Below are 21895 nucleotides of genomic sequence, written 5' to 3' on the forward strand. Positions count from 1 at the left end.
CCAAATGTACAGAATATGTACGATATAGATAATAAGACCGGTTACTATAAATAAGCAAGTGGCGCCTGGATAATCTTCCTTCAGAGATTACGTCCCAATATTGGGGAAGCTGGTGGATAGAACTGTACCTGAGATTTCCTCCAGTTTTATTCTGAATGTTGTGAAGGGCCTTTTACACTATAATGCATTCCTTTCAGGAGAAGACCAGGAACAATAAAGGACTAATTAATAGACTTATAAATATTACATTATTAGATAATATTTCCCATTTTTCTCTCTGATGGGAAATTTTCTAAAATAATATTCTAGACTGGCTATTGTTAAATGGTTATATGAGGCCAGGGAGTTTAGTCAGTTTCATAAAGGGATGAACTGGCAAGTTTATCTCAAACCAGAGGACTTAAGGATATAATGCAAGTCGTAGTAGTTTCCCTTTGAAATGGTTATTTACATGTTTGAAGATACTTCCTAAAAGCCAGAGGACTCCCTGAGGATGGAAGCTTACATATGAGAGAATATGTTTAGAAGCTGATATAGTATGTGTGTTTCCCTTACACTAATTCATTTTAACTCAACCAATTGAGTTAAATTATTATGCACAGTTTATGTGTATGGCACTTTGCTAGGTGTTCTGGATCCACAAAGGTTGACTAGATACCTGGCCTCAGGGAACGGACTTTCCATGCCTACCAAACAGTCCTCACAGCCGTCTCCAGAGGGAGCCTCTTCAGTGCTGTCATTTGACAGATGAGGAAACAGAAATCGTGAAGTTCAGAAATCTTCCTATTGACAGGTGGCTATTAAGTTGCTGAATGGGAGTTCAAACCCAAGTCTGTCTTATTCCAAGGACTTCACTCTTACCCTGGAGATAGAAGGGAGCTGAGGTTATAGGAGCAAATAAGACAGTAGGGAAGGAAAAAGGCCTGAGATGGAAACGCGGCAATCAAGTGCTCTGTACCTGTGATCATAGGTAGTCTAATGACCAGTATTAACCAAAGAGAAAGTGTGAGAAGCCAGAATTATCTCAGCTGTTTTTATAATTTTGTTTATTTATAAGCTCAATTTATAGGCCATGTATATGTGTGTGGGCCACACACACACAGTCAAGGGTATTATTTCTAAAAGTGTTTGATAGCACTCAATCTATCATTTCTTCCATTACAAGCCTGTCTTCCCTGGGCTCCATGAAAAATATATACTAACCTCACTTTTAACATTCATGTTTTAGCTTTCTATCTAGAGTCTGTTCTTGAAAATATTTAATCATTCAGAAAACTAAGATTCTTCTTTCTGTTGTTTATGGGATGGTAAATAATCTAGACTATATATACCAAGATACAATACTTTTGAGATTTCTAGACGCAAAACAAAAATTTTCTTTTTCACCATGTTTTGCCTATAACTATTGTAAACAAAGCAAAACATCTGTATTTGGAACACCTCTGTAGAAACAGGCAATTTTTATTGATTACTGACTTGAGTAAGTTTAACAAAACCCTTCCTTGTTGGAAAAGAAAAGTGCAGTATAAATGAATACCGAGTCTTACTTTGTTCTTGGTCTCCTTTGTAAAATGTTGGGGTTCTTGAGTTTAAAACCTCTTTATTAAGGCTTTATTGTGATACTGTAACTAAACGAAACCATTATCAATCAAATAGATGTTAAATGCTCTTTTCTCATCAGATATATCCTATCCTATCTTTTCCTAACCCATCCCATCCCATTTTTCTGGTGGCTCTGTATTCCCAGTCATAGCTGCTAACTTATAACTGAATTTGGGGAGACATCCAGGTTGTTCTTAAGAGATGTAAGTTGTCTTCTTTTTATGCTTGCTCTTCACTTAGATGCCTCCATTCTTTTCATTTCCCATCCACTCTGCTGCAATTTCTAGCTCTTCTTTTTTGCATAATTAAGATCTTCAGAAGGTTATGAAAAACTCAGAGGAGATTGCATTTGCTCCTCATCCTCCACGAGAAAGCAATCATTACGTGGTAGGAGGAGCCCTCAAATGCTGCTGTTGCTGTTGCTGTCTTTGCCTCCTGCTCTTTTCTCTTTCTCCATGCCCTCTGCTTCTCTCTCTCTCTCTCTCTCTCTCTCTCTCTCTCTCTCTCTCTCTCTCTCTCTCATAAAAAGGTTAAGTTGTCTCTATTCTGTATTGCAGGTTGGTCTCACAGTCACAATGATTCTTCTTTTCTGAGAGTTGCTATGAATGAAAGGAGTGTTTCACCATGTTTTCATTCAAGTCTGACACAGTCTCCTTGCATTGTTACAGATGTTCCACCAACAAGCCAGGGGGTGGATCACAAGCAGGTCCAGAGAGAACTGGGAAATGTGGTTCTGCACCTGCACAACCCCACTATCCTTTCCTCCTCTGCCATTGAAGTGCATTGGACAGTGAGTCGTCGTTGTTGCAATATTTGATCACAGTTTTAATAAGCAGTTGACTTCTGGGAGATCATTATGTGAAATGTGTGTGTGTGTGTGTGTGTGTATATATATATACACACACTATTGCAACAGATAAGTTAAATATATCTGCTGCTCACTCTCCACCAATGACAACTTTACAGTGCAAGCATTTTTTTTTAATTATGGTATCTGTGGACTGGCTTTAAACAGAGACAAGTTTTATCTTTGTGTGTATTTTCTGTTATGCTGCAATAATGAACTTGACCAGTCTCAGAGGAAAGAAACACAGAGTATTAACTATAAATATACAACGTGTGATAGGATCATTATTACATGAATTGTTTTAGACTTATAAATATGTCTAAGTCTCATTAAGTAGTCTTCTAAAATTAGAAAGTAGTAAAACACATTTTATTGCCTCATCACCTTGACCCTAACAGACTCATCTCTAGATGTTGTCACAGAGCTGCTATGACCCCTCACATTTCTGCACGACGCATAGCTATTAATGTTTAATAGTATATATTAAGCCGAGAAACTGAACACATTACAAAAAAAAGTGATCTGTTTTTAGTATTGCACTTTGTATAAACTAGAAAACCATGGGGTGAAGCCAAATAGAATTTTTTGCATTTTGTCACACTTAATTTTTATAATTTTCTAATAAACTGATAAAAATCTGATTACATTTTTATTTGTCATTTTAATAGGTAGACCAACAATCTCAGTATATTCAAGGATATAAAATTCTTTATCGGCCATCTGGAGCCAACCATGGTGAATCGGAGTGGTTAGTTTTTGAAGTGAGGACGCCAACCAAAAACAGCGTGGTTATCCCTGATCTTAAAAAGGGAGTCAACTATGAAATTAAGGCTCGTCCTTTTTTTAACGAATTTCAAGGTGCAGACAGTGAAATTAAATTTGCTAAAACCCTAGAAGAAGGCAAGTATAATGAAGTGTGTGATTCCTATGCACTGCAGTACATTTGCTAGGCTTTTGTAAACTGAATAATTTTAATGTTATCAGTGACATTATTAGCTGTCTTTATATTGACCATTATATTTTGCTAATATAATTTGTTTAATTAAAACCACTATAAAACAAAATTCTGTAATAACTTGCTTTCATAGAGACCTATATAAAAATGTGCAAACGTGGACATTGTATTCCTTAGTGGCATGTGTTTAATTATTCAGAACTAAAATTCACATTTAAAGAGAAGTGTTTTCCATTTGCTTGCCTTTCCATTAATTATCTTCCATTCATCTATTGAATATTATCTTGAGTAATGATTTATAAATAAGGTGAGTAAATAATGGTTTGCTTAGGGCTTTATTGGATTAGCATTTTATACTTAAAACTCATGTCCCTAAAAACCCCTCAGTTCTAGACAAACTAGTATGATTGGCTACCCTATAACTGTAAATTGAAAATTACTATTTACATGAATGTATAAAGTTATATATCATAACTATACTGTTTAAAAATAGCCGGAGTTTTTCCTAAAAATTCTATTACTTTATTACTATATGATAGGTTATAGTTAATATCATAGATTATTGGCATTTGTCTTCATACTTTTGAACATTTTTGTGGAGAACATGGGACTATATTAACTTTGGTTATGGAAGATTCACTGAAACAATTGGTTAGCAATATTTAGGGAAAACTTAAACAGTTTAGGATTATTCAGACTTTGATGAGATACATCTTGAAAACGTATGCATCTATTGATAATACATTTTATAGTTATTGTTTGACCTTAAATATTAAATGTTTACTTTCAATGTTCTTTAATGCACTCATAATACATCTACTTTTTAAAACAATCTACTTTTTAAAACAATTTAATAGCGCCCAGTGCCCCACCTCAAAGTGTAACTGTATCAAAGAATGATGGAAATGGAACTGCAATTCTTGTTAGTTGGCAGCCACCGCCAGAGGACACTCAAAACGGAATGGTCCAAGAGTATAAGGTAATAATACATATATAGTAATTTGCTGGTGGACATCCCTCTCCCCCTACAAAGAAAAGCAAGATTGGTTAAATACTGCATGGGTATTTGGCGCCATCTGCTGGTCCACATAGCAGCATGTAAAATCATTTTTAAAACGCTCCTGTTTATTCACTGATTGTGGATACTAATTCTTTCTTAAGCCATTTGAAAAAAAATGTTTTAAGAGATATTTGACATGTTCACAAAATATATAGGTCCATGTAATTTCACACAAACAACAAATGTACATGCTAATGAAAAAAATATATATACATATATATGTACACGAGTACATACTCTATACTGTAAAAAGTAGTTTAAATATATTTTGCAGGATTGGGTTGCCCAATGGAAATGGCTATGAATTACATTCTATCAAATATGATTTGCTTTCTTTTTAAAACATGCTTGAAATTTGGAATTTTGGAGCTAAGTTAAATTATTTTAGTGTGCATGAAAATCAGTTTTTTTCCATAAACCTTGTTTTAGTCTCAGAGGAAATTCAATTATAAATTTCTTTATGTTTAAATGAATTATAAAATATACGATTCATTGTTAAGTGATTTAATCTAATGGTTCTGAATAAATATTTTTACCTTTGAAGTCATTGGCTCTATTCATTGAATTCAGAGAGTCTTACATAGATTTATTTTGTGCAAATGTTTTTAAGCATCCCAAGGTGCAATAAAAACTAAGTTAGAGGCATGACATTTATCCTATCAGCGAATCTGCATTGTGGGATAGTCTTAATGAGCTTGATAAATGAATTTGAATCAGGAAAATCTCAATGGAAAATAAATTAGTGTAGTTTTCAACACTATATACTAAAACAATTTTAATTGCAAAACATTTATTTCTCTAGACACTGCTTAAAATTTCCATGATACCTGAGTGTTTTTCTAATTAGTAGCTAAATTTTGATACTCGGTAGATTACCTTGTATATATGAAGATTTTATACTGTGTCTGTTGATGTGAGACTGAATTGAAGAAAGCGAACACCTTTACCTTCTACAGGTAATTACATGTTAATATCAGAATCACTTGTGGAATCATTTTCAAAATACAGGTGTCGCCACCATTTTTAGTGATTCTGATTCTGTGGGTCTAACAGGCTCCTGGCCTATAGATGAGTACTTTGCTAGATCTTTGTAGATGATTCTGAGACGCACTCTCAGTTAAGGCCCAAATGAAGACTACCAATAATTTGTATGGTAACCAGATAGACTGAGCTTAATTTTAGGTATACTATCTCATTTTAAAGTGATTTTTAAAAAATAACCTGAAAACCTCTTTATAAAATTTGTGCACACTTTTTAGAGGGCAATTTTTTTTTTTTTTTTTAAGTATTTACAATACTGCCATTAGTGCACTATGGGTATTTTATGGTACTTTAAATTAGATCTTCTCATGTAATTGAGTCCTTAAAAGGTAAGAATCTGTATACCTATAAGTGTTCTCTCATGAGTTTCAAGGTTATTTTAATACCGCAGGTGTCAGGATAGTTTGATTCAGTCCAGAAAAATAAACTGTTATAGAGATTTTTAAGGATCTTAAATGAAGTGATGTCTCAGCTCTGAAGCAAAATTGTGTGATGTAGGCATTTTCCCCTAAGAGTCAAAACTCATTTTTGTCTTGAAGAAATGTGAAAGGGTAGATTTCACTTAACTTCATGGTCAATTTAAAATAATAAAATGCCTTTCAGAACCTGATTGACTGGTACAAAATCAGTTTGTGGCTTTGGTTCAGCTGTGTAATGTAATTGGAGGGAAAAGTCACAAAGGACTCTTTATTTCCAAATGGTCAGATCCTGGTATAGAGGCTGACCATTTGCTGGTGTTATGCATTGAAGCTATGTTAAAATATTAGCTTTCAAAGATAAAAAATAAAGGTTATTGCCTATGTGATAGAGGACACTGATATTCTTACATTCATTTTAAATCTCATTTCCTATTACAATTTAGACAATAGGCTACTTGAAGCTAATTCCCTGTCTTGCTCAAGGACATCACGAAGAATGTAGAGCATGGTTTACTGCTCCACGGATCATTTTCTTATGGAAACTGAGTCCAAGTACTGTCACGTACCATATCCAAGCTCCCAAATGACACAAAAGATCGCTCTGTGATTAAATAATCCTTTAGTGAAATTTATGTTGAGGATTATAGTGTAATTCAGAAATCAGTATTTCCTGAAAATGAATTATTATCACAAATACTATTAAAGTTAATGAGATATACAATAATTTTCTTACAAGAACATTATTCTTTCAAGTCATATGCATTGTCCTTCTTTGTGATCTCATATGTTATCAAAATCTAAATAATATGCCATTTAAGTACAAGATCAGAGTGCTAGTTTTCTCTCACTGTTAATAGTTCCACATACCAAAGGCTGAGTAAAATTCTAGGATGATCCTTATTTCTTACATTTAGTTTTATTTTTAATAACCATACTTATGCAAAGGTACTTTTGATTATTCAGAAACTCTGTCCCTTTTTAAATCAAATGCTTCTTGATTTTGATAGGAAAGGTGCTGACAGCACCAGGTAATTTTATCCCAGAGAAATCCTGAAGTAAAGTGCCAGACGTGGAGTTTCCTCCTCATCTTTGTTTTGTGATATCTGGTCATGTAGTGTCATGCCGAGACCACAGTAGGAATGCAAATGCTGAATGATGATAGATAAGTTATTGTTCTGTATTTGGATGTACACAGCTTTTTGCAAGAGCCTTTTTTTCCTGGCAAATAATTTTGTGGTGGTTTAAAAAACAATAAACCCTCATGATATGGGCTGATAGGAACTAGTGTTTTCAAGCAAAAATTTGTTGACTCACCTGCTATAATCCTTTAAAAGCATATGAGGAAGTTGAAAGTGGTCTTCAAGGTCCTACTAACACTAGGTTCGACTGGAAGAGTCTTTTCAGAACTAGATCCTAGGGAAAATTGACTTTTGAAACTTCCTATGTTAGGTTCATGATAGATCTGAACTCTGTCTAGTTCTAAAACCACACCACTTTGTTGATCTTTGTATTAACTTAAATAATTTACCAGCTTAAGAACGTCCATTGTGTTCTTCTTACAGGTTTGGTGTCTGGGCAATGAAACGCGTTACCATATAAACAAGACAGTAGATGGTTCCACCTTTTCTGTGGTCATTCCTTCTCTGGTTCCTGGGATCCGATACAGTGTAGAGGTGGCAGCCAGCACTGGGGCTGGGCCTGGAGTGAAGAGCGAGCCACAGTTTATCCAGTTAGGTAAGTGCTGGTGCAGACCCAGTTTGAGAGTATATCAGTGTTCCCTTTGACCTGCTTTTGTGTGAGGTGTGTGGATGGGGGTGGGGGTGGTGGTGGTGGTGGTGATGGTGGTCTGTGTGTGTGTGTCTGTAGCGGAGCCACCATTGCTAGTTAAATAGAATATGGAATGATGGTGGTGTTAGCTTTATGATAACTAAACTTAAACTTATCCAAGCACACATTTTAAATGACATTTCAAGCAAAAGGCTGTCAATATTCAGTGTCATCCTAATCCTGTCCTATTTTTTTTTTTTTGGTCTATTCGACAAATACTATTAATTGAGCACCAAAGATACGTCAGTGAATAAGAAATACATAGTCTGCACCGTCATAGAAATTACAGTTATTTGGGCTAACAAAAACAAACTTCCATGCAAAACTCATACTAGATATTGGATATTTACAACAATATGCAGTTTATATTCACTTTTTTGTGTCTGTTTAAAATTGAAGTTGCTTTTTATAACAAAAGGTAGATTGAGATGTCAAAGTGCATTGGAATATGGTTATATGGCAATTACTTATTAAGTTAAATACCATGTGTGCTTCAGAAGTTAGGTGGATAGAAAAGAAATGGGCAGAGAATCCTTCAGTAGCAAAATTCACTACAGGTAATGTGGCATGAACATAAAATACAAATCAGTAAGTGGTTACCTAAAATCTAAAACAAACAACAAAAACAGTAACAAAGTACTATTGTAAATAGAAAGAGGAAAGGAATTAGTAAGATATTAAGAGCTGACATTTGAATTACGAAAGATGCCAAGAAATATGTAGTCATCTTTGTGTTTGTTTGTTCCAGATCAGGAGTTAAGCATTAGTAATGTTTTATTAGCTGATAAATTATGGACAAGAATCAGCTATATGGATCTTTATGTTCACAAATAAGTACATAGTGTTCTTGCATGTTAATGTTGATGACATCCTAGAAATCATTTGAAAACAAAATTAAGACTCATTTGGCTTTGAATAAACTTTGTTACGGTATGGAAGGAACTTAACATTTAATTTGAAGCTGTTATTGGTGTTTCATTGTTAAGAGACATTGCTGCTGGTTGTTACAGACACACTTGCAGAATTTTGCTTGTATAGCACAATGAAGTCCATCTCAAGTCCAGTGGTTGTGGGGATGGACTCTGTGCCACATGAATATGGATGGGCACAGACTGATGTGGCTTCCCCCCTTTTACATCGGGCTTCAAAGATTGACCCTGGGTCAGCAGAAAGGAAGTGTAGAAACACATAGTGTGTGGGAAGTATAATGGTGCACATGGCCTCTGCCCTGAACTCCGTCATGTGATTTCAAATAGATAAATGGGAACATCACAAAATGGAGTCACTGGCGACGGAGCTACCTCCCAACAACTCCATGCTATGAGAGTCCCATTCAAAGCTTTAGTGGAGGAGAGCTTGCTGTCTCGGCCACAGAATTTGATTTTTGGTTTACCTTTTATATTTAGGCACATTTTAAAACAGTGATTATATATACAACTTTTAAGTGAAAATAGCTTCATGGTTTATTTCTGGTTCATTCAATGCAAAATTCCATGTAATATACAATGTTACAATGTTATGTATGGAAGATATGAGGGAAAACAGTTTAAATATAGACTTTTTTACTCAAATTGTTGACCAGTTTTGTGAAGTATCAGTATTAACGTATTAACATTGAAATTATGAGTTACATTGTGATAACCTTGTATGTTGTTGATGTCATTTACTATTTTTTTTTTAATAACATATGACTTTTAGTCCTGGGTTTTCAAAGAGGCATTGGAAAGGGGACCATGTCAATTTTATTTACTTAAGATTTAAATCACGAGATTTAAGGGTCAAATGGTTTTCTTGAAATTATAAACGTGTTCCAGTTTTTTCCATATCTTAATATAGCCTCAGCTGCAGTGAGACAAAGGCTGAGATATAGAGTGGCCGTTTAATTCATTAGTCACACCACACTGTATTCTCTTAAGCCCGTCTGGTCGCTTGCATGGAATCTCTCTTGGCTGTCTCCATAAAATCTGAAGCTACCCAACTTAACCTTCCACAAATAACCATGAAATCCATAAACCTTGCAGATACAAAGGGTGTATTAGGAATAAAAAAATAGGTCTGCTTGGTGAATGTTCAGAAGATGAAGTGCTCTTAGGATAACCATAGATAAAAGGGTCTGGAACATGAAATTAAACTTTCAGTCAACAAACAGTTGAAGGCAGGTGACTGCTGTGAAAATAGGTTTTTCAACCTTAACTCTCCGTTAAATGAACTCTAAAATTCTGTTCAAGAAAAACAAACAAACACCAAATAAAAACCACACACCTACAACATGACTAGCCATTTAGCCATTTTACATAGAAATGGGCACTATTTTCCTACGGCCTGTTCCTTAACCATTGAAGGCTGCTTGTTTTTCCTGCCAGTGTCTTATCTGGATGCAGTATCATTATTATAAGAAAACATAATCTGTAGGATGTTTTCTGTTTCAGCAATGTTATTCATATATGATGAGTTATACCAATTATATTTCTGGGGGGAAAAAAAGGATTTTTTGGACTGGAACAAATGTTTCTATTTTAAAGCACGTTGTAGTAGCAGAACGTTTTCAGAGTCAAATTATTTAAAAATTGTAAGAAAACCCCAATCCTCATGAAATGGGCAAACACCTTCTTTTTTCACCAGATGTTATAGGGAAGAGCATTAGAATGGCAGGCACTGTGAGAATGCTGCCCGTTGGCCGTCCTCCAGGCTGGCATCGCTTGGTGCCAGCCAAATAGGATATCGCTTTGATGATAGAGCAACAGCTTCCAGTTTTCTACACACATTGCAGACTGCTCTGTGTGACCTAATGAAGTGGTGGGCTTGAAAAATGAATATCTAAGTAGGTTTCAACATCAATGTAAAATAAGTAAATTTTAATATCCACAAATTCCATCAATGTTAATTCTTGAATCAAAATAGCTAACAGAAAACACAAGCCTTATTGACGATTCGTAAAGCTTGATCATTATTGTCATATCTCTTGCTGGCCATTGTTATTATTTTAAAAGAATGGTTATTCATAGATCTTTCAATGGTAACACGATCTTAATTTTTCATTGTCTTGAACAATCCTAAATTTTATGCACCCTCTGAACATAGGTTCAAATAATGTGTTCCTAAGGCAGTTAAGAATCTTAGGCTATAGTCTCTGTGTGTATGTGGCAGTAAGATACACACACACACACACACACACACATTTTTTTCAATATCTAGCTTATAGAGGAAATAAAACTATTGCTTACCTTTTTTGAGAATATAATAGAGGATTCCTACGCAACTCTGAGCAAGTGTCTATCTTTTCTTGGCATTTTTATTTGGGACCCCTTATTTGTATGCATGCATTAAAATATTTCATTTTTTAGAATTGCACTTTTGTATTTATCTCAGTTAATACGATCCTGTGAAACTTAATCTAAGCAATGAGCTACGGAGTTTTCTGGAGTGAAAAAATAGAAATCGTGTGTTGTCGTCTTTGTTTTAAAATATATTTCATAAAATTATCACATCGTATTTGTTTTCATTTAAATGAGAATAATTTTGCTGAAAAGCTCATGAACTATTTTAAGTTAAAATGCTGGGTGTCCTGGGTGGAAAAACAGAAGCCACTGTCCACAGTTAACACAATACAATGGCCATTCTATATCATGTCAGTATGAGTTCATTGTCTTGTTGAGGTTTAAACCCAAATTAATGTGAAGGTGACTTTTCAGATTCCCACGGAAACCCCGTGTCACCTGAGGACCAGGTCAGTCTTGCTCAGCAGATCTCAGATGTCGTGAAGCAGCCAGCATTCATCGCAGGAATCGGGGCCGCCTGTTGGATCATCCTCATGGTCTTTAGCATCTGGCTGTACCGACATCGCAAGAAGAGAAATGGGCTGACAAGTACATACGCGGGTATCAGAAAAGGTATTAGCTTTCCTAAGGTTTTCGTATTCTAACCTGTTAACGCAGCTCTTGATTTTAATATGTGACTGCAAAATTATGTATGATTATATATCTGTCCTGTATGAAATTATTGTACTATATAAAGATTTTCAAAAGTGCTTTGATTTTATGGTGATAGCTGCAGAAAAAGACCGGTTGAATAGCAGTGCTACAAATAGGCCTCATCAGTTGCAGGCCCAGTTCCTTTAAAATATATTTCACCAAGGTAAGTACCCCCCTTGGGTGTCCTACCAGTCACTTGCTCTCTTAGGGAATGACTTTATTGATTTATATTCCCCAGGAAATGTTTTAATCTCCTTGCCGCAGGAATTGTAAATACCAATGTTGAACAGTCTCACACAACTTGAACGGTGGTGCTGTTACTATTCTGAAGCTAGAGAGTATGTGAGAATCATTATTTTGATGCTGATTTCTGATCTTTATAAAATAGTCATTTCTTAGTCAGTACGGAATGCGCGATTGAATGGTGTCCTTTGGTTTGCAACAAGAGGAGCTTTAGTACTTTTTTGTTATATTCAAAATTGCAGAGTTGACTATGTACGAGAGTATATGCTGTTAATGATGGTGATTTCATTACAAATATGTTTACAGTTTTAGAAGAGAAAGTTTACTTGCCTGCTATTATTTGCAATTTTATGGATGAACCGAATATGCCAAGGTATTTCACAGACACCTTTGCCACATATCCTTGAAGTCTGTAGATTGATGATTTGTATTTTTTATTCTCTGAGATTTGTTAACACTGTCAGACAGAGAATCCTCCCTCCACCCCAAATATATTCATCAATTCTGGGCCTCAGATCTGGACTCCAGGTGGGGTGATGGTAAATCCCAGTTTTCCGGGGACAGTCCCAATTTATGTTTTTAGTTTAACTAAATTATTTACAGTGCTCCTTTTGCTCTCACAATTGTCCTGGTTTGGATGACAAATTATACGTTCACCGAAGTTACTTATAGGGCCTATGCCTAAGTTAAGACAACACTTTTGCTTTGCCGCAATGCAAATTTAAAGAGAATTGCCAAAAACATATCCCCTTCCCCACCATCACCACCCTTAAAAAAAAAAAAAAAAAGATGTCTCCCTCTTTCTTGAGTAAATGTTTCCTACGTGTCTTGGCCAAGTCATTTCTCTAACCAAGTATATGGCCAAGTCCGAATTTGTAATGCTAGCTAGAACTTTTCTCAGTGACAAGTTCTATTGAAAGTCCGTCCACACTTATAGAGCACTCTGGGATAGAAGTCTAAAATATTTCTGCTCTCGGTCACAAGCGGGCTTGGCAAGAAAGAGTCGACACACATTCATTTCCCATACTGTAAAAATGAATCTTTGTGAGTCTCGCCTGTGTCCGCACAGCAATCTCTTCATGTACGTACATTCGCCTTAGCATTATCATCCTTAAATGTGTTTTTTTTTCAGATGTGTCCTCTAGAGATGAAGTAAAATGTCAGTTTCCCTGCCTGTGAAATGGAAAATGAGGGCTTGGAGGTTACTGCAAAGAGGGCGGGTGCCCATTATGTATACAAAATAGAATGATGTCAGGCACATGTGTTACCATGTGAAACCTTTGACTAAAGAACATGCAGGGAAGGGATTTGTGGGTGTCTGTGTGGTGGAGCAGGAAAGGGGCAAGGTTTGGGGGCTTGTGTTTTGAATTCGGATTTGAATGAGGAAAAGTGGCAGATTACCATATAGATGTAGTCCTTGGACTTCTCCAGGAATCCTGTATTTCTCATTGTGGTGAAGTGCTGTAGCTGTGTAGTTACAATTTAATACTCTGTATTGTCTTGAAATCTAAATATGGGAAATGAAACCCTCTTCCCATCTGTTTCTTTTCCTTTACTAATGTGCTTTAAGCATGCTGGCAATGCTCATGTGCTCTTCCTGCAAAACCTATTAAACTAATATCATTGTCTCTTTAACTAGCTTGTGTTTAAGCAGAAATCATAGAACATAATTACAAATGTAATTGGTGAGCATTTGATTCTGCTTTCCTTATTTTGCCTTGTCAGCACTTTTTGTTTATATGCAACTGAAAAAAAAAAAAAATGCATCCTGAAATCTTAAATTGTCTATGCCCAAAACAATGCTGGTAACAAGAAAAAAGGAAAGGAAGGATTTTAAAGAAATAAGTGTAAGAGAGCCTATCGGCTTATCATCCATCAAGTCAGAGTGTGACGGGGTAACAGTGAGCATTTCCCCCACGTTTGTTTGTAGGTGTGCCCTCTGCTGGAACACTCAGTCCCCCCCACCCCCAAACCCCATCCACATAACATTCACACAGTGCACCAGCATCACTGGGTAAAAACAGTGTATTCTATTATCAGAAGGTTTGAAAATTAAGTTGTTCTTTGGTATATATGCTGTAAAAATTGCCTTTAGACTGGCCTCTTTTCATCTCTTCTTCAATTCCTTAAACTGGGGTTAGCAGTTAGCTAAGAGTACTAACAAGGACCTTTCTATTTTCCCTATGTCCTTGTGAAGGCATATTCATGTTCAGGCATTCTATTCTTGCTTGAATAGCTCTACTTTCAAATGTACCTTTTCTTATGAAGACTTGTTACTATGGCTCTGAATTTTTTATTGTAGCTAAATTACATTGACTATCTGAAAAGCCCTGACTGAAAGAAAACACAATAGATTATTAAGACAGAGACTGCTGTGCTGCAAATGAAGGCCAGTGTATAAATTGGGTACATACAGCATTGAGGTTTTGGTTTTTGTTCTCTCTGGTATACTCCGATGGTTTGAGCATACTAGGTTTCGTAAGAAGTGACGGTGGTAAAGGATGCTATAGCATTCCGGTTTGCAACCCCAAATGCTCTATTCCTAAAGTAAATTTCTTGCAGATGGTCAAGTGTGAAGTGGAAAATACATTTTGGGCAGCTTTTCCATCCATGATAACTAATCAATATTCCAGTTTGTGTGTCTTAAGTATTTCTTAAAAGAAAACTTTAGTCTTCAAGGGAGTTATGCACAGTGCCTTGCTTTCCTTATCATATTAGGTCCTCCAGTGTTTACTTTAAATTAATTGTGAAGAACTTGGAAAATAAGTCAGCCTCCATCCTCTCTGATATAACGTGGACATAACTCTGGTGTTATCCAACATCCAGGAATGAGAGAAGATAGGAAAAGTGGGGGAGGCAAGGATGCTACTTTTAAGGTCTATGGTTCAATTTCAGGCATTATTGATTAGATTAAAATTTATCACTGCAAAGAGTGAAGATTTCCAGAGGGGCATTTTTGTTCTATTGTTTAGTTTCTAGAGTGTGGCATTAAAATAATGATGAGTGTACTCCTAGAAAGCTTCTAAATATAAACTATAATAGATACAGTTTAAAACTCCCCATTTCTTCTGCCCATTCACAGATTTGTATGATGATAAAAATGTAGCATTACACTGTATATTATAAGGTGTCATGCAATGAAAGAGTTCATTTTATGGTTCTCTTCGTTCCAATGCTCCCTTCCTTGCTCCCTCCTCCCTTCCTCCTTCCTCCCCCCTTTCCTTCCTCCTTCCTGTTGAGCTTTCTTCTCTCCCCTACCCCCGTCTTTCTCCTACCCGTAATCTCTGTCTCAATCTCTGTCTCTCTGTCTCTCTTAATGATGAATACTTAAGTACACCTATTAGTCCACTTTAATAAGCATTTATTTTCAGATTTCTAGATAAAGTTCAAGCAAGACCCTAATAATGCTTGTTTAAGCATCCATCATTCAATGTTTGGAAATGATTCATAGGAGAGGATTCCTGTTTGTACTAAAGCCGTGAGCTAAATCTGTGTTACTAAATGTAGGGTCATTCACAGGCTAACCCAGCATAATTCCCCTCCGTACTAGAATGTCAGACACTTCAAAATGGTACCTGTAGAGACAAGCTCCTTTTTGTAACCTCAGATTTGGTTGTATTCATATATCAGAATGTCAGAACTACTGGCTTAGTTATTTACATTTGTTTTATGTTCAGCTGTCTGCTTGATTTATACTAATGTGATATGTTCCCTTTCTCTCTTCAGCTTAATAACTGGTTTATATTTTGTTTTGATTTTTCAGTCCCGTCTTTTACCTTCACACCAACAGGTATATATTTGCACTTACCCTCCTCCTTTCCTTTGTTAGTTTGGCATGTGTCGTACTATTTTGTTTCTGTTTTTATTTCGTTTTCTGCAGTAAGTTGGGGGACAGGACTTAAATGGAATACAATACTTTATTTACTCATGTCAGGCATGCGTTTGAAGTAGAAGTGGTTGATGTTGCTTTTCATCCATTTAATGCAGTTATTTATTCATGAATCCACATTGCATCTTAACCTTGTATGCATGTGTTTCATTAGATAGACACACTGTTTCTCCCCTCAGCATGATTTAACATGCTAATGATCTTATTATTTCATACTCGGCAGTGCATTTTTCCTTAACTTAAGCTTTCAGATTTTCCAACAAAAATTTATCTCCCTTTCCATTCTTTGTCCATAGAATCAACATTCTTAAAGGTAACCAAAACATCCAGCACATGCAAAAGATAAAACTTTTCATTTTCCCTAAGTCGAATCCTAATATTCTGTTCTGTTCAGTTTCTTTCCAAGTGGGTCCTCTCCTTTCACATCACCTTTAGTAGAAGACGCACCTGTAATCTTGCCTCCCTTTATTTAATCCAGTTATTGTAATCGCTGGAAGCGATTATCTCTCCTTAACAGACTCCAGTTTGGAGTTCTTCTAAGTAGCAGAATTTGGCAGTTTTTAGAAACACATTTCTTAGAAAATGTGTCTGTGTTTACAGAAAAGCTAATCTTCTTAACCCCTTGCCTATGTGTAAATGTTGTTTTATTATGGCTAAATTTTTATACTGATAATTTATTAAGCTGAGAATGCTTTCAAGAGCATTAAAATACATTTCCACTTTATATACATGTCTAATGAAAACACAATGAGAAGGGTTTCTACAGGCTACAGTAAAAACAGGTCATATTAATTGATAGTCACAGCTTGGCATACATCTTTGTGTGTGGAGAGAGAGAAGGTTTATTTTAACATTTATCTCTGTCTTACTGGGAAAGCAGCCTAATAAGGATTCTTTCCCCACATTTCAAATTCTACTTATGTAAATTCATGAAATTATATGATCTAATAATAAATGTAAATCTATGAGAATGTGAATGTACAAATGTGTAATAGTTATATTTAATAAGAATGTACTGAAGTTTGCTTTTGCTTAGCTTTCAACCTTGTTGGCACATTAAGAAAATAAGAGTAACTTATATTTAATTCTATACAATCTTAAAAAAAAATACTGGTTGAATCAGAAATCTGCTACTTCCTGTGATGACTTTTGCATTGCTTCTAAATAGAAAGGAAGAATGCATTCCGTTTTAGAAAGATGCTCATAAATGTAATAGCTTTTGATATACAAATATAAATGTCTATTAATTTTTTCTTTTTCTTTTTTGTAATATCCTAGTAACTTATCAGAGAGGAGGCGAAGCTGTGAGCAGTGGAGGGAGGTAATTATTTTGCTTGTTTTGTAGATCCTAAGGGGAATGCCGGATATTCCTTGATGACATTGCTATCTCCGCTTAAAAGGTTCAACTTAAAGATGAAATTGGTTCAAATCTTTTAGAAATACTCCATTCCACTGTGCGGTGGAACCAAGCTTGTTCGTATACAAATGCTGTTGATGGAGCTGTTGCATCTTAGTCAGCGACCACCAGAGGGAGCACTTTCACCGGGAAAGACAGACTTGCTGATTTAGCAGATGATTAAAAGGAATTAAAGCAATTAAGTGATGGCATTTATGAAGATTAAGAAATATAGCTAGTTAACAGATACTATCAAAGAAAAAGTGTTCATTTGAAAACTTGCTGAACACAGCATTTGCTCATAAGTTGTAGGTTATATTTGTTTGTGTTTGCTAACAATTCAATGTAGTTCAGGTCTCTATTTGCAGGGAAACACATTGAAATAAAAGAAAGAAACCTGGGTAGCTTGTTAACACAGAGGTTTCTTTTCTCTAATTAAAATGAACCTCAATCCTATATTTATGATTTTTTTTGGTAATTATTATTCAGTGAACTTTAATATATTCACAGGGAAATCACAAATTGATGTGACAAGTGGCTTAAATGGACTGAAATAAGATATGTTACATCAGCCATGCTTCGGGATTTTCTACAATAATTTGATTTTTATTTTTTTCAAAAACAGTAACATCTTGCTTAAGGTGTCAGAAAAAATGATTTTCTTTCCAAGCAAAACCATTTTATAATTGAAGTTCAATTAACTTACTGAGTATCCTGGTAGGTACCAATGGATAATGTGGTTTCTACTGGAAAAGACAAAAATGAGTAAGGCATAATTCCTGAATCTGAGGAACATACTGTCTGATGACAAAATTACTGAATTTAGTAAATGACAAAGAGTGATTTGATTTAAAAGAAACTGTTGACCACTTTTAACCAATGCTGCACAAATTTGGCGGCAAGTACTAATCTTTTCTTCCTGAGTACTGCTGCTAGCTTCCTGTTTCCATACCTGTGAAACAAAGCCAACTACTGAAAGACCCAAAAGCTAGGAAGGGCTTCACAAGGAATAAATCCACCCAATTCAGGCATTTAAACCAGGGCATGTTTTTGCATCCAGGGGAATTCCATCTAAATCATAGCCCAGACATTCATCAAACAGCATTTGACATAAGAACATTCTCTCCTGGATAAATCTGGAATGCCTGATTATATATTCACCTCTCTACCTGGTATATTCATGACTGTAGACTTCAGCTTTCTCATTAATCAAAGCATAGGAAAGTATTTAATTGAGCATCTTCTATATGTTTGGCAGTAGCCTCTGGACATAGGTGTGGGCACAGATGCATGTGTGCTCCTGTGGGGACACACACACACAAACACACACACAATATACGTATATACCCTGTTTCCCCGAAAATAAGATGTAGCTGGACAATCAGCTCTAATGCCTCTTTTGGAGCAAAAATTAATCTAAGACCCGGTCTTATTTTACTATGATATTAGATTAATTTTTGCTCCAAAAGACGTGTTAGAGCTGATTGTCTAGCTAGGTCTTATTTTCGGGGAAACACAGTATGTCCAGTTTTTGCTGTACTGAAATTGACCACCTAGATAGACCAAATTATCAAACAGGAAATAATTGAAGGAATCCGTAGGTACTAAATGCTAGTTTCTATGGCAGGACTGAAAAATTACACTGTTCCTTGAAATCTCTATCCATTTGGAAAACTCACTATATCATCAACAGAATTAACCTTGTAAATTTAAAAATAGAATATCAGGGAAGCCATTTTAATTCAAATACCAAATGACATGATAAAAGATGCTGGAATGTTACAGAGGCAACAGTTAAATAAAGATCTTTGAGTCAATGATCAAAATGACAGTTATGTACACAATTTTAAATTTATTTATTCATCACACAGTCATTGAATGCCCAACATGTGATGGGCACTGTTCTAGTTGCTTGACATGTATCAGCGAGCAAAGTCAGTAACAATTTCTGTCCACGTGAGCCTTACATTTAACTCGGGAGACAGAAGATAAATAATAAACATTAAAAATAAGTCAATGCTATACCATTAACCGTTGATGAGTACTATGGAAAAAATATAAAAGGATAAGAGGGGAATCAGGAGGGCATTAGGAAGAGGTCTCATTTCCTAGCCATGTGTGAGTGAGAGAGAGAGAGAGAGAGAGAGAGAGAGAGAGTGTGTGTGTGTGTGTGTGTGTGTGTGTGTGTGTGTGTGCGTGCGTTTGTTCTATGATCTCCTGTAGTAAGAGAATAAGAAGTGAACCAAACTGCATTCGCTTCTCTCATGTCCATCCCTTAAACACTGGTTTCCCTCAGGCCTCTCAGACTCAGTGAGCCCTCACCAGACTCGCCACCTCATTTGGTTAATGACACCCAAGTCGGAATGTTCCGAACATTCCCTTTACTGCCTCCATGACTGCTTTGCATTGATCCTTCTTTTTACCCCCTTCACTATCACTATATTGTTTCACTCCCTGGCCTAATCTATTACAGAAGCTCGCAGCAGCCCTGCCTTTAACTACCTTTATTTGCATGATTTCCTGTGAGTTCGTTCCTTTTGCCCATTGGAGCCAGAATGATATTTTGAAGTGCATATTGATCATGTCTCCAACCTGCTGAAGATCGCATTTTCAGTAAAACCCACCACGTTTAAATACCCAAACTGAGCATAGCACTGGAAGCCCACAACCGCTAAGGCTTTGCGGGTCCACTTCACTCCTCTGTGAGCCGCACCCTACAATCCACCTGCCATTTGCCAGTATTGCATTCTCCTGTATGTCCTTATGACATCAGTCTGGAATGTGTCCCCCCTCCCCTTGTCAGTTTGTGGAGGTTCATCTGCTGCCTCCTCCATGAACATTCTGTGCTGTGTAAATACCACAACACCTAATATGAGGAAATGCAGTTATCTTTTGTAAATACCAGGGGTCAGCAAATTATGGTTCTTGGGCCAAATTGGGTCTGCCACCCAGTTTCATAAATAGAAGTTTTATAAGGATACAGCCAAACTCATTTGTTTACAGGTTGTCTCTGACTGCTTTTCCACTACAGTGGCAGAGCTGAGTAGTTGTAATGGAAACTACATGGCCTGCAAAGCCTGAAATGGTTCCTATCTGATCCTTTACAGAAGTATTAATAGTTTGCCAACTCCTGACTTATATGATTGTCACAATAAATTGTGAGATCCTGGAGTGTATTGGCTCATAATTTATTAGTAATTAAATATGTGGATTTTTTTAAATAAATGCAATGTACTGAATTATGTCAATAAATTTAATACATGGATTATTGAACTTTGAAAGATACCATCAGAAAGTATCCAAGGAAGGAAGGAATGAGTAAGCTATTTAAAAAATGAAAGTCAGAAGGCCTGAGTTTGAGTCTTTAATGACTTTGGAGATAATTTTGGGGGCTGGACATTTTGCTCTAATAAAGGAGAAAGCAGAGCTAGAAATCTCTTCTAGTTTTCAAAATTGCAAATTTAGCTATCCTCAGAAAAGGGAGAGATTGAGGGTTGTGGTAAACAAAGAGACCTCTTTTTGACTTGAAAAGAGCAAAGGATGTGTGATGGAATCCAGGGGAGGAGCATGGGAATATTAAATAGCTGTTGCTATTTATTTGTTTTTCTTACCTCAAATATCCCAGTCACTTTTTTTCTAAAAACCTACTTAAAATCCAAACCATGGCATAAACCAGGAAACAGCAAAAAAAGCCTGAAAAAGTTAGTATGGAAGTCAGGCTAGCCAGATGGAGAATGCCAGCACCACATTTCCTAGCAGCGCTGGGTGAGAAAGTAACCAAGCTCAGGTCTTGCTTCTCTTTAAAATACTGGCCACTGTTAGATATGTCCCTCCCTTCGTTCTGGCTTCAAAACTCTTTAAAGTTATCAATGGAAAGAGGAGCCAATCTATAGGCAACCTTTACTGCCAGTCCCCTCACCATTTTCCCCAATCCCTGGACCCGCTAGTATTGTATTTTGTGGTTTAGGAGCTCAAATAGGAGTTTGTTGGTTTGTTTGTTTGTTTTAGAGTAAGTGATTAGAATATCTAGAGTAGGAGGAATGGAAGAATTGAAGGAAACTGCCACAAAATTATTTAAGTGCGTTTGCCCTCTTTTCCTTTGTAACACAAATCAATCTCCCTAGCATAAGCTAGAAGATAAATTTGGTTTTGTGAGGCCAAGTCTCTTCCTTTCCCTGATAATACTGCCTTGTCGAAGATAAGGAAGAAATAAGCAAAACTCAGATATGTTAGTATGGAAATATAACAATGAACATATTACATGACGATATAGTGTATGGTAACGTTATATACTATTTTAGACACATAGTAATCGCTCTCAGCAGCACTGTGTTTTGCTTCTGCTTCGTTTCTTATTGCTGGGTATCTAAATCTGTTTCATACACACTAGATCATCTTAAATGCATAAAGATAGCCTGTGAGATTATCAGTTTGAAAAGACCCTAACACCCTTATCAGAGTAGCTACATATGACCTTGACTTCCTCAAAGACCTCTGAAATACACACATGGCATTTTAAGTTTCATTGTGAGCCCAGTAATCATCCTTAACCTTCTTCCCTAAATAATTAGCATTCCAAACGCAAGTCTAAACTGAAAGCTAGGATGTGAATTGTTAATCCTACTTCCTGTTGGAAATCACCCAT

At 36.1% G+C, this 21895-nt stretch overlaps 1 protein-coding gene across 8 annotated transcripts in view; it reads left to right on the top strand.

Moving 5' to 3' along the window:
- The window catches only part of ROBO1 (roundabout guidance receptor 1), a 1115129-nt gene that overhangs the window by 1047221 nt on the left and 46013 nt on the right, over positions 1-21895 (top strand). For 6 of the 8 annotated variants that reach the window (XM_019750008.3, XM_074333370.2, XM_074333356.2 and 3 more), the window contains 7 exons: positions 2271-2392; positions 3118-3349; positions 4262-4383; positions 7487-7658; positions 11444-11641; positions 15729-15755; positions 17133-17175. In XM_019750008.3, coding sequence (XP_019605567.1) covers positions 2271-2392; positions 3118-3349; positions 4262-4383; positions 7487-7658; positions 11444-11641; positions 15729-15755; positions 17133-17175 — 916 coding nt within the window. The remainder of the gene's footprint in view (positions 1-2270; positions 2393-3117; positions 3350-4261; positions 4384-7486; positions 7659-11443; positions 11642-15728; positions 15756-17132; positions 17176-21895) is intronic. The other 2 variants (XM_074333354.2, XM_074333380.2) reach the window with 1 other exon arrangement.

Source organism: Rhinolophus sinicus, chromosome 17 (genome assembly GCF_057876585.1).
Source record: "Rhinolophus sinicus isolate RSI-liver-muscle chromosome 17, RSI-T2T, whole genome shotgun sequence".
NCBI classification, from domain to species: Eukaryota; Metazoa; Chordata; class Mammalia; order Chiroptera; family Rhinolophidae; genus Rhinolophus; species Rhinolophus sinicus.